The sequence below is a fragment of the Pezoporus flaviventris genome, unplaced genomic scaffold, assembly GCF_033815535.1.
Source record: "Pezoporus flaviventris isolate CSIRO_AGI_PZ_B2104156 unplaced genomic scaffold, CSIRO_AGI_Pfla_v1 ptg000002l, whole genome shotgun sequence".
Classification (NCBI taxonomy): Eukaryota; Metazoa; Chordata; class Aves; order Psittaciformes; family Psittacidae; genus Pezoporus; species Pezoporus flaviventris.
In genome coordinates this window covers 27,087,605-27,101,159 of record NW_026892550.1, presented here as the reverse complement: position 1 = coordinate 27,101,159, position 13,555 = coordinate 27,087,605, and the positions used below count along the sequence as shown (strand labels likewise).

Here is a 13,555-nt window from a genome sequence, read left to right as displayed (position 1 = left end):
TCCACTCTCCACTTATTTGATCCCGATCCCAGTTTGAGGAGTTGATTTGCCTGTGACTGGGACTCCATATTGTTAAGCTAAGAAGTGTGATATGAACATCTAATTTTGTAACCCTTTTGTTGAAACACTTTTGCTGAGACAAGATCTCAGAATTCAAGGGTGTTGGGCCTTAGCCTAAACCTGAATTCTAACTTTGGTTCAGTCTTATTGACAAATGCAAATTTTATCCTCATTTAGGATCAAGACTTTTACCACCTCCTCAGTCACCAATAACTGTTCTCATAAATTTCAGTGTGTAGTGGATTGTTATGCAAAGCTATCCTTAGTTTAAATCTTACTGTGCAGAAGTAATTTAATAGGAAAGTAGTTGTCACCAACACAATTCAATTTTCACTTGGGAAAGAATGAGTTCTTTTCCAAGAAAGCAAGGCACTTAAACTCCTTTCAGTGGATATAAAAAATTAGCAGTTTATTTTGTCATGATATTGTGTTCTCCTACGAACTTGTGACACACACAAAAAAATATCTCTGGCATTTCATCAGCTGCATATATAGGAAAAGGTAAAGAAGGATGCATGGGTAAAATGAGGGGCGGCGGACAGAAGGTGACTACTTTTTTTTGACAATAAGCCTTTTTCAGACCCTCACCAACTAAATTGCAAACATGCAGACCCCTAAGTTTTATGTAGCGATGTCCTGAAGAAAAATATTTGAGACGCTCCCAGACCCCACACTGCCTGTAAAATCAGCATAACCTCCCTTGTAACAACAAAGTTAGTTATTATGTGTACTTTGCACAAATATAAATCCAGGCTCTTGCAAAAAAGAAAAATCAATACAGCTTTTTGCCCTGCCTTTGTTTGGCCTTCCTTGGCCAGCATTGCCATTTGCATGTCTGCATGGAGAGCCAGACTAGGGAACCGACCCTGCTTAGCGCTGCACCTTCCCCAGGGACCATATTCAGCTGGATTCCTACTGGTTTACTACTGGAAACTAGTGCTACTGCACAAGGTGGGGTGAGGGTTGGCCTGGGAGCGTGGGTGAGGGAAAAAGAACTCGTAGTAGAACTGTGAATTTGGGGAAAAATAAAGTAACTGTGAAACCATGACCTTTACCAGATCATGATTTAGATATCTCTTTTTTAAAAACTAATTTTGGAGTAGAGCTATAAACAGGACAAAGTACAAAGTTATTAAATGAGTTCTGATCACACTTGAATCTTGAAATACTAGACTTATCCAAGGTGAAAGTATATCTTAAATCATTACTGTAAGGTTTAGTAGTGGATTTACTATACAACGGTCAATATCCATTAGAGTTTGTCTAGTTATTGAAAAGAATCTTTGAAAGAAGGAAATGATCAGCCTACACAATCCATGATGAGGTGTAGCCAAAAAGCTCAGCTTATTGCTAGAGGCAAAAACAAGCGCACTTATATAGCTAACAATCAGTCTTTAAGAAGTAAATATGGAGAAGCTATGCAGAATACTTGGATTTACAGCAAAGCACTAGTCCTGCAGCAGTGCAGTGGGCAAAACGAAGAGGCAAGCAAGTAGATCTTCAAGCATTGGGACTTTCATATTATATTTGACCGCAACTTTTTCTGAGCATTGTCTTTAGTTGCAGGAAGAGACGCTGGTCTCCCTATTCAGAGTCTTGCACTTGGAGATGCATGTACTATAAACACCATCGTTGTTATAATGATTTGAGTGGTTTTCACATTGATTAACCTTATAGTAAAAAGGTAATTCAGTTCTACAATTTTTTTTTCTCTATATAATGACAACTGAATCAATTGTGTCATGCAAGTCGCATGCAAGCCTATGTAGCATTCGGATAATCTGTTCCAGTGTTTTTATTGTAGAGAACATTCTGCCTGGGAAACAGTGCTCTTTTAAATTTCACTTTTTCTAAATGTCGTGGTTTAGACCCAGTCAGGTAACTTGTTCACTCACTCCCAGTGAGTGGTGCCGAGCTGACAACAATCAAGGTCCGTGTCCGTCTTCCCCCCCCCACCCCTGCACCGGGGCTCTCCCCTTCCCCGCTCCCGGAGGAACGGGGAGGAGGATCGAGAGAGTGCAACTCCTACGGGTTGAGACAAGAACAGTCCAGCAACAAATCACCACCGCTACTATCAGCTAAAACAATGATAAGGGAAAATAACAAGGGAAGAGAATACGATACCACCGGCCAAGAAAACGAGTTCCACCCGGAAGCTCCTGTCCTTCCGGGTAACTCCCAGTTACCCCCCACCCCGGGCATGACGTGCTGTGGTATGGAATACCTCCCTGGCTAGCCCGGGTCAGGCGCCCCGTCTCTGCTTCCTCACAGCTTCCCCTCCTCCCTGGCAGAGCATGAGCCTCACAGAGTCCTTGGTCAGGGTAAACATCACTTAGCAACAACCGACAACATCGGCTTCACCAGCACTGCTCTCAAACTAGAAGTCAAAACACAGCAATGCACCAGTTAACACAAAGGAAAAAAACATGACTGCTACTGCTGAACCCAGGACACTAAACAAATTCAGTCTTATTAGAGAGAATTTAAATCCTCAGCTTCCCTCCTCTATTTGTCACTGAATGTCTGCGCAAGAAAACGTAACTCTTTTACAGCTTTTGGGAGTTTGCAACGGCCTTTTTCATCCGTTGGTACATCTGCCACAACAGTAAACCTAAGAAAATCTTTAAACAGTTCTCTCAGGTCACTTTAAAAATCTTCAGTTAGTGCATTTTTTTTTTTCTGATTAAATGAACCAGAAATAACACCAAAACATATAAAAGAGATTTCCAAAGAGCTTTGCATGGGAAGGTGGTGTATTCAGGGGCAGAATATTAACAGTGGAAAGTTTTGTATTGTACCAGACTTCTGTGGAGTTTGCTCCACTTTTGCATTTTTTTCTGTTTTCTGTACCACAAGTGTCCTCTTTAGATTAGCATTATTTCCTCCTCTGCTAGCCATTGTCTTACCTTTTTAATACCATTTTCACACTAATGGTACTTACTTGTTCCTTCATTTTTCTGCAAGCCTGATCAGATCTGCAGTGCTGCAATTTAGTAACACTGAAAAGCACAATAAATTAAGAAAAAAAAAAAACTATATTATGTCTTCCATTTTGTCCATCCTGACGATAGTGATGTAGCCAGGTCATATCATAACATGTAGGGCAATCCCACCCCATATCACATCACCTCACCTCTTTCAACCTGCATTCTTAATTTAATTCTTAATTTAATAGGTTAGTATTTTAATTGAGACAGTCATTTCTATTTCTCACCTGGAAGAAGTTGGAGAGTAGGTTATGGGTTTTGAACCTCATGTGATGCTCTAATACTTTCCTCGCTTTACAAATGAGGTAGGTCAGTTATCTAGTAGAGCAGATTAACTAGTGACTCATTTAAAGTAGGTCTTAAGTATCTGTTTTCATGCTTTTTGTGCCTTGATCCTGGGTGTCCTTTCAGACATGGACTCCCTGACATCCAATATGGTTGGTATATACCTGTCTGTATCTATAGCTTTCTGTACAAGAACTTGAGCACATCTCTCCACATTGAAACCACCGCCTCATTTTTTACACCATCAACTCTGAAGTTTCGTATTTAATTACTTTCCTTTTTACAGAAGTGCTGATAATCTAGTCATGCTTCAGGGTGCAGGGAAAGAAAACATTCTTTGCTGAATACCCTGTCTTAGCTTTCCTTGATTCCCTTTCTCTTCCAACAGCTTCCTCCAGACATGAGAGGGATTGGAAACTGTTTGTGTTTGGCAGAGAAGGCTAGTGAATCTCTCATGTAAACTGCTGTAAACTGCTAACTTGAGCAAGATTATCAAAACCAGAAATACGCAGAATATTTATATATTATAAATACAGATTCTTCTATCTAGGTATCTAAATAGATGACTGGTTTCTCAGAAGACATAAGCACGGGGCTGATTTCAGTGAGTTACAGGCTATTACAAAATGTTCCTACGTTTTGTCGTTCAATATATAAAAATTCTCAGACCACTCTTGGTAATGAGCCAGCCCAATCTATTTTTTAATTAGGCTTTCCAGGTAAACTTCTAATATTTACTTCTGCATTTAGAAAATGCCAAAATTAAACCTACCATCAACGTACAAAGTCTCTTTGCACAAATCAGAGTGCATGCACGCATGTGTATGTGTTTATGTGACTTGTAAATAAATAGGAATATAAACAAACCCCCAGGACTCAAAAAAAAGTTATATAAAACTAAAGTAAAAGGCAGAAACAGTTAAATATTTATATTGGGGAAAGAAAAAACAAAAACAGATGAATGATAACTTGGATGTCTTTGAGCTAAGCCTTCATGGAAAGATTACAAGGTTAATAAACAGCTAAATTTGCTCCACTCATATGAGGATCTGTTATAATTTTTGTACAACAGCACGTTTCTTCCATAATGTTTCCTAGCTTTACGCAAACATTTCGCTTGCAAAGAAAAGTGAATATAGGAAATATTCTGCAACTTATTAGGTGGACTTGAAACTCAGTAAAGACCCTCCCTTCCATGCACACAAATAATATGCAAGTTGATTAAGGTATTATTAGCAAGGTGATTGTGTTGTATTTTTTTAATAGGCTTTTTTTTCATTTATTGAAATCACAGTCATATTAATGAACAAGCATCTTACCTGAAAAGATTGAGTTGACAGTGCAACCTGTATTAAAACTCTTCATTTACTGGGGTAGCATGATAAACATATACGGCAAACACTTCTATTTCTCATCTGGGAGAAGTTAGAGTGTACAGTGGTTAGTGGGTTTTAATTCTCATGTCTGTCTTAGGCCTGATTCAAAAACATTGCATTAGTGGGAAGAGTCCCATTAATTTCAAGAGTCTGCTCAGTACTACTATTGCAATAGCTTTGGGTATTGTGGGGTACAGTGTCACTAGTAGACTTCATATAGATAGTAGCTATTTCTGTGTTTTCATTTATAAACTGGAGGACAAGCTAGGTTTTAAATTCATTCCTCTTCCCCCATTCTCTTTGCACTGTCTTTAGTGTAAAACTGAAAGTACTGGGTTTGCTTTCCATCTGTAAAAAATTGCCTTGTGTCCTATCTCAGTACCAATAAGAATTGCCTGGCTCTATCTTCTAACTTACTTATCAGATAGGTCCCTCCTGAGCCTTTTAGTTTCAGGCTGACCAGTTCTGGTCTTCTCAGCCTCTTCTCATATAGAAGATGCTCCAAACCCTAAATCATCTTCACTGGATTTGATTCAGTATGTCCATGTCTATTCAGTATGTCTATTATGTCCATTATTCAGTAATATTCTAATATCCATTCTAATTAATAATATTCTATTATGTCCACTATTCAGTATGTCCGTATCTATTCAGTACGCCTATTGTACAGGGGAGTCCAGTACTGGAGCCAGCACTGAGCCCAGCTGTATCTCATTGGGGTTGAATAGAAGGGAAGGATTCCCCTCCAGCCTTTGTCCTGCTGGCAGTGTTCTCCCTAGCGCAGTGTAGATCTGTTGGTCTCTTTTTGCATGTGGTTACATTGCTGGCTCATAATTATCTCCACCTTTGTATCGCTAGGTCTCTTGTCTTAAGGAGGAACAAATCACTAGTAATTTATGAAGTATACTAATGGGCCAAATAGATGAAATCTGTTGTATCTGTCATGTATTCAGTTATATTTCCCTAAGTCCTAAATTTATTTTAAGAATGGGGCATCCTAAGTTGTTTTGCCACATCAGGCATCCAGACAACTGTAACTCTCTAGCACTTCCAAATTGGATGAATGTGAACAGTTGGAGTCCAAAAACTTGTCGCAGCTCAAATACAGTTTTCCAGCTCCCTTTCCACTAGCCTGTAAAGTAGGCATATAAAATATAAGTACACAGATTCACTTGTTTGTGTATTTGCAAAACACATGCCAATAGACATGTATCCAAGCTAAATTTTACAATGTTGCTTATGCTGATTTCATGTCTGATTAAGGGTCACTATGTTGTCTTGTTTGACATTCTGATTCATAGCATAATAGCAAAGCAGTAAGAAGTTCACTGAAGTATTTTTTTGGTTGGTTTTGCACAAAATTACTAGATCTGAGTATATAATATAAATAATACAATAAATGATATAAAAATGCCGTATCAGTCAACTAACATTCTGTTTAATCACAATTCTGTTTAATCACATTATTTTTCAAGTCTGATAATTAGTGCTCAGATTACTGTCATAATATTCACCACAAATTCTAAGTCTTCCCTCTCATGGCAAAGAGAATTGGGTCACTGTAAAAGTAAAAACTTGGTTTTTGCTTACTTTGCCAGTCATAGCCATAAAACTGTAGTCATATAAGGTGAGTTTTAGAATGAGTATAACACTTATTTACAAAATGTGAAGAAGAAGAAAGAAATTGGAAAGTAATTGAATATCCTTTATGCTGGAAAGAACACGATTAGTGATTTTATGTTTTACTATATTTTTTTTTCAACCATTGAAGACAGATTATGTTCATGTTGTATTCTGTGCCTCTATGGGATTTGATTTTGGCAAATTTTCAGAGTCATAATCCTTATATGATCCTAAATAGGAATGATTACTGGGACTTCAGTGTCATCAGACCAGCTACTGTGAACAAGTGTAACTCCAAAGATAGAGAACCAGGTTTCACCCATCATCTGTAGTTTATGAAATTGTATTGTAAGATAATTACCTTATACATTGGACAAGATATACCATTTAGAGTTGCTAATTCGACATTTGATTCTGCTTCTACTGGTTACCTGAATTAGTGACAACAACTATAATTTGCATTAGTATTGCAGGAGAGTTGGTATGCTGTTAAAGCCATAATGACAGCCTGAGAAATCTATGTTTTCCATTAATATCTGCCCGTGGCAATATGACACTAGCTAGAAAATGACCCTGATTGACTTAGTTTCTTACTACAGAGCTGTTGTGTTTCAGAAGCAACCACTTCATGAGTATTGCCTGGCATCCCTGCTGAGTTAACACAGTCATGTAATAATGATTCCTCATTATTTTTGCCCCATGTTTTTGAGTGATTTTTCTATTTCATCAACAATGAATTACAAAACTTCATTAATAAACTAACATCTTTGCTCGTTAGTTTACCTGGCTGACATAGTGCAGCAGTATCCCTGCAAGTACTATGCTGCAGAGAAGGATAAATATTATAGATACAGATTTATTATTTTTTTTTTTACCTGGAAGTATAAAAAGCATGTGTTTTGATAAGAGAATATGTTATTCAGAGATTGAATTTTTAATGTAATCATATTTATTACATGTCAATTAAAGATACAGTAATGAAAATCACAATTACTACATGATATAACAATCAAGTGCTCCTGGAATACTTAATTTTTGCAAGCATAACTTATTTGTGGGTTTAACAGAAATTCAAAAGAACATGGAAAACAGGTCTATTGAATACTTTATATGCAGAAAAATTGAGTCAGCTATCTGAAGTTCTTGTAAGAAAATTAAAAGAAAAGCTACTTTCCCAAAAAACTTGTGTGAATGAGTAGGGATAGCTGCGTGCATGAGCATATCTCTTCACCTGTGCATGTGTATACCAGTGTATGCTTACGTTATTTGTTCCATTTCCAGCCTATTCTAAATATTAGTTCAAAATATGATTTATAATAGTAATCTTGCTCTGATTTTTGCTGGTGTCTAGGCCTTGTGTCATGTCAAAAAGGAATAGAGTGCTTTAGCTTTTTCATTGTGTTTTAATGTTCTCCATCTGCAGTCCCTCCCATATGATGAAGAATAGGATTCTAATATGGTACTGTAGAGTGTAAAATTTAGAGACAGATAAAATTCTGAGGTATTTTTCAAGGTTTGTGAACAGTACACTGCAATTGAGAAGGATGAAAATTACACATCTGATTTGTACACCTGCTAGTAGAAGTCAACAGATTAATTCTGAAATCTTGTTTTATTCTTTGTTTGGTTTTAGTTCAGTTGAAAACCTTCATAGTGTAGAATCATAGATTCTAGTGATTTCATAACTTTCTGGTTTTAAAAAAGGGTATTTTGTTGGGTTTTTTGTTTTGTGGGGGTTTTTTGGTTTTTTGTTTGTTTGTTTTTGGGGTTTGTTTTGTTGTTTTTTTTTTTCAAGGAAATACAGGAATGAGTAATTTAATGCCATTTGAAATACATAACATTAAATACAAGGTTTTTAGTCAGTCCAGCTGGCTGCAGATCAAGAATACCAGACAAAACTCGGCCAACTATTCCATAAAAGATCTCTTTCTCTTGTGGGTAATCAAGCTTGCCTGGTCAGTTGTGCAATAGGCTTGCCTCTGAAAATCAAGGTTTCTTTTCCAAAGAAATTATGAGCATCCCTGACATAAGAGTGTCAGGGAGGAGCAAGACTAGTGGTACCCTGATGGCTCTAACAAGGGGCCACTTGGAGTGGTATGTTCCCCCCTTTCCTTAACTATAGGGGACCCCAGTGACACTAATGAGCATCTGCTCTGGTCTGGAAACCAGCAGACTCTTTGAAAAGGTGCACTTACAGGGAAGATAGGAATGATTCAATCCCCCTGAGGATATTAAAAGAGCAAAAATTTAGTTTTTGTATGCTAACTATTTCTGTACAAAATTTTTGCTGTAAAAATTAGAATAGATTTTACTCTTAACAGCACATACTTCTTAAAAGGTATCTCTACCCAGCTGAAAGAGATATGTGAGAAAAGGGGCTACACGTTAGGAAGAAAAGTGTGTGTATGTGATGTAAAACGGAGGCTGCAAGAGGTGGGCAACAATACACTCAGAGAAATGCAGGGTTTAAAAAAAACAAGTGAGTGAAGGGTATGTGTTTCAATTGCTTTACCATGCCCTGATAAGACAAAATTAATGTATTAAATCCAAACTTAAAAAGTGTTGTACTCCTTAAATAGTTTCTTTGTTCGAGTAGGTTAAAATCGCTGTAAGGTACTGATAATATGGGGATAAAACTGTTGCAATCTTAAAAAAAAAAAAGCAGGGGCAAGGTGTACTTTCCTACTTTTTAGAAATGTTTAGAAACATTGGGGGTTTAATACTTAATTTAGGATTAATTCAAGTATCCTTCATTCTGGGAAGAGTTACAATGTTTTCTGTTCTAAACATATGAATATATTCAAATTTAACTAGCTTTTTTATCACACCAGTGAGCATACAAATTAAAAGAAATATTGTTTTTTCCAGTTCATGACCTAAAGTATTTCCTCTTTGTGTGGAGACATGTTAAAAATAAAATCCCCAGACAAATAACATCTCAAGTTTGACCTACTGTATATGTGATACGTTCCTGAATTGCCCAATGCAAATGTCTTAAGACAGAAATTAAGATAGTAAGAGCCCAAGTTTTGACTTCACAATGGTAAAGGTATTTATATTTTTTGCATTCTAATTCGGAAGGTAAGTAGGAGTCAGTGAGGAAAAATGTGAAAGACTGGATGCGAAGGAAACACTGTGTTTTCAAAAGAAAACAAATTAATTGCTAATATCTTCCTGGCTTTAGATTATATCACACTTGAGTAATAAAATCTCAGAATATACACACCAGAGATACAAAAAAGACAAATAGGTTATAAAGCTCTCTGAAATTTATTAGATAATATCAAGGGTAAAATTGTAAACACAAATTAATCTTCTGATAATATTTATTTAGTCTGTTGCATTGGGTTTCCAACTCAAGATTAGCTTTTTTTTTATTTGTATGTGTTAAATTTTTAGTGTTATGCTTAGGCTTTCATGTATACAATTTGATAGAGCCCCAGCCAAACAGAAGGTGATTATTGTGTTATTGAGTAAATTGTAAAAGTAGAAATTATAGTTGAAGTGTTAAAACTTCTTATGACAAGGTTGATGTCAACAGCAGTCAGAACCACAAACCATTGCTATGACTTCTGAACAGAATAGCTAAATTCCATAGTGATAATATTATTGGTTTCTGAAAGAGGTGTTTGCCTGCAAAGCCAGCCTGTTGTCTCAAGCCTGAATATCACTTTGAGCAATGTTTTGTCACTTCTCCATTTCAGCAGATTCTCCAGCATTACCAATCTGTTACATGCTGAGCAAGTTTATACTTTTTTTGGCAGGAAAGTCAAACTGTTTGCCTGGGGAAAATGTCAGATGCTTCTTTGTCATCATGTGAAATGCCTGTTATCTGTCTGCTTTGAAAAAAACCCAAACATAAACCAAGCAAACTAAAAAATCTCACTCATTCACTGCCACTCATTTTGTTGTAGTGTGGCAATTAATTTTTGTTTTTTAAGTCAAGTGTACAGTTTAGAATGATTAAACTTTCCAGTGCTGTATTTCCAAGCAAAACTAATAAACACACAGTTAAGGGACTGTGTGGCAGGCTAGTTTTGGTAGCAGTACCGGCCCGCTCTGGATGGGTAAGGTGGCTACAATCCCACCCACCATGGCAAACATAGCCCTATGCCATGAAGGAGGTCATATCTCCTTTGTTAGCAGACACTTATTTGATCCATTGGGTTTTCTGCACCCATGCAAATTAGAAAAAAAATAACTCTTCTGACATTTTCAAATTTCAGACATCAATTTAACATCAGTTAAATTGAAGATACATGGAGTTTCAATGAATCATTTGGGACACTACGTTTTCAGTTTGAAAAGAATTGAAACTCAACCCATTCTACTGATTGTTTTGGTGTTTTGAGGTTAATATTCTTTCAGGGTCATTCTAAATTCAGTTCAGGTTCATCAGGAGGTCCTGCAAATTCATAAGCTTTGTCAGCAACCCAATCCAAAATACCATGTTGTAATAAGAAATGAAATACACAGTTTTCCTGGGTTTGGCCTTTGCTAAGTATGCTGTTCATAACTCTGCCATGGACTAACAGATTTGTATGTCTGTTTTTCTAAGAGTTAGTTAACTAGCCTTCATCACCTCTGTCTACCCAAAGACCATGTACACCATGTTTTATATGACTATTTTTTATGCATTTCCTTTAATCCTAGCAGGAATAATTTAATTCATGTTTTGCAATGTCTTTGAAGCAGTCTATAAAAAAACCTGCTTGTAGAATCTAACTAACTAGAGAAGTCACTGTATAGCCTGAAATACAGTTTATTGACTACCAGAAAAGGCTGATTTGAGCATTTATATTCCCTGCTTCTTGGACACAGTAAATTAATTATAAGATCTTTGTTTCCATTTCTTGAGAAGGATATATAAAAATATTTTAAGTGAGTTAATGGAACTTCCTATTTTCTAACTTCCTATTATGAAAATCCACATAGGAACCAGTGGGGTTTTTCATATTCCTGATTTTTGAGGAAATTTGTTTCACTGCTAACTTTTGTGTTAACTTTCTATGAAAAAGGGAAAAGAGGGGAGGAATTCCTTGAGATTTAGTCCATCTAACTGAAGGTCTTGCTTTGAGTTGCTGTTTTGAGGACCTTCTCTGTCTCCAGTTGCTTCAGATGGAGTATAGGGAAATAAACTTCATAAACTAAGTGTTTCAGACTACTGTGTGAATACCCCTCATCTTTCTGTCTTTCCTGTCAGAGGATCTGCGATTTTGTGTTTACTATAATATTACTGTATCTCATGTATTCTCAAGAATTTCCAACCAAGACACAAATGTCTTCTCAGAAATTGCAAAACATGGGTTATTCTGATGAGTTCCACCAGAAAAAGTAGTTGTGGTTATCCTCAGCTGGAGAATGGCTTCTTTGAGCTTCCTTTTCTACATTTTGATCATACATTAACCTTCATTGTTTGTATTTGTGCAATCAAATTAACTTGGGGTGAATATTTGGAGGAATGGTTTGCATACTCTTTAAAGAGTATGTGTATCAAGAAAATGGTAATGATGCATTTCTGCTGAACAATTGTGCTATTTAAAATTGAATTTTGATAATGGGTGTATATTAACTATTAATATAAAATATTTTCCCAGCAGAAGTTAATGCTCGGTGAACTGATTACACAAAACAGCATTTTTCCTGAAAAAGAAAATTTTCTCCTTATTATTCACTGTACTTTCATGCCAAATTTAGAAATTGAACTTTAAGCTTACTCTTTCCAACTAATGCCATTTCAGAGTTAGCAATTATATGTTCTGTTCTTTAGGAAATAACAGAGGATCGGGATCGATCACGACTGGATTCAATGGTGCTGTTAATTATGAAACTGGACCAGCTTGACCAGGATATTGAAAATGCTCTCAGTGCAGGCTCTTCCCCATCCAGCACCCCGACATACAAACGGAGGCATATACCTGTAAGCCAGTTTGCTTACTCTTTCTTTTTATTCTAAGTAGACTCTAGTTTTATTTCACCCTTTCTCTTATGGTCCTCATATTTTTCAGCTCCTTGGTTTCAGAACTAAAGCTCTTTTCGTAAAGAATTTGTCCTGTATTTTTTTCTATGTATATATGTTTTGAAGGCAGTAATATTGGCATACATTGTTTCCTTCTGGCATCATCATTTCATAAATTCAGTTCATAAATGAAGAGCTTCAGAGCTTCCAGATGAAAAAAGAGAGATCTACAATATTCAGAAAATCTCTAATTATCACTTACTGTAAATGCAGAGTCAGCACAAAGTCAGGATCACACCAGTCTCAGAACATATGTGTATGTCATTTGAAATTATGTAGTTAGAACTAAAAGCAAATCTGAGCTACAGGTCTTGTTTTTCTGCTAGTGGGAGAGTCCATGAGATTTTTGGCATACACACATATTAAATCCTCTGTCATTCAAAGTAAGATTCTGGCAGAAGTGTGTACTTTAGTTATTTAAATTTCTTCAATTATTTTATTTATTTAAATGTGGTAATTCTTTGCTAAGAGTAGTCTTAAGGGATACTGGGCAGTTCACAAACATGATTGATGCGTTCTTTCTTCCTGAAAAATGTTTACACATGTAACTATGAAGAACATGAAATAGCTGACCCAAGGTGTTCTCATGCAGCCTTCCTGCTAATTTCACCCACATGTGGTGCAGCTGTATTTCAATTTAAGAAACCTGAGAAATACTGCACCAAGATGTCTAGGTGAACATTCAGGTCATTTCTTTTTGTTAGGGGTATTTTCTTTTAAATAATGATGGGGTTTTCCTATTAAAGTCAGACTTCATTATTGCTCTATAATCAAGTGAGTGGTCTTTAGGTGAGAAAAGCTTTAAGTTTCAGTGGGTTTGGTCAGAAGAGATTATATATTACATCATTTTTAAAGGACAGAACTTAATTGCAACTTTAATAGTTAAACATTTTCCCTGTGGATACCAACATTCTTGCAGTGTCTTCTTCAGCACTGATGGTACAGGAAAGCTGAAATACGATGTACAGTGTTAACATCTGTTCTTTGTATGTCACCAATCAGTGCCAGCATTTTAACTAATTTTTTACAGCAATAAAGAGAGTTGAGACAGCCTATATAAGTAAACCTGAATGATAATCAGAGGTGGCACCTGTTTCCATGCTGTAGAGCAGCCCTCCAGAAAGAGAGCTTTCATCAAGCATGGAATATATGCTGTTTATATATACTGATTTTCTATGAATTTTTGGCCCTTTGAGTATTATGAA

At 36.3% G+C, this 13,555-nt stretch overlaps 1 protein-coding gene and 1 long non-coding RNA gene across 3 annotated transcripts in view; one reads left to right on the top strand and one right to left on the bottom strand.

Moving 5' to 3' along the window:
* Positions 1-13,555, top strand: part of DLC1 (DLC1 Rho GTPase activating protein) — a 229,439-nt gene that overhangs the window by 41,370 nt on the left and 174,514 nt on the right. For both annotated transcript variants that reach the window (XM_061473094.1, XM_061473086.1), the window contains one exon: positions 12,102-12,251. In XM_061473094.1, the coding sequence (XP_061329078.1) occupies positions 12,102-12,251 (150 nt within the window). The remainder of the gene's footprint in view (positions 1-12,101; positions 12,252-13,555) is intronic.
* The window catches only part of LOC133279426 (uncharacterized), a 59,277-nt gene that overhangs the window by 3,407 nt on the left and 42,315 nt on the right, over positions 1-13,555 (bottom strand). The gene's annotated exons all lie outside the window — the stretch shown is intronic.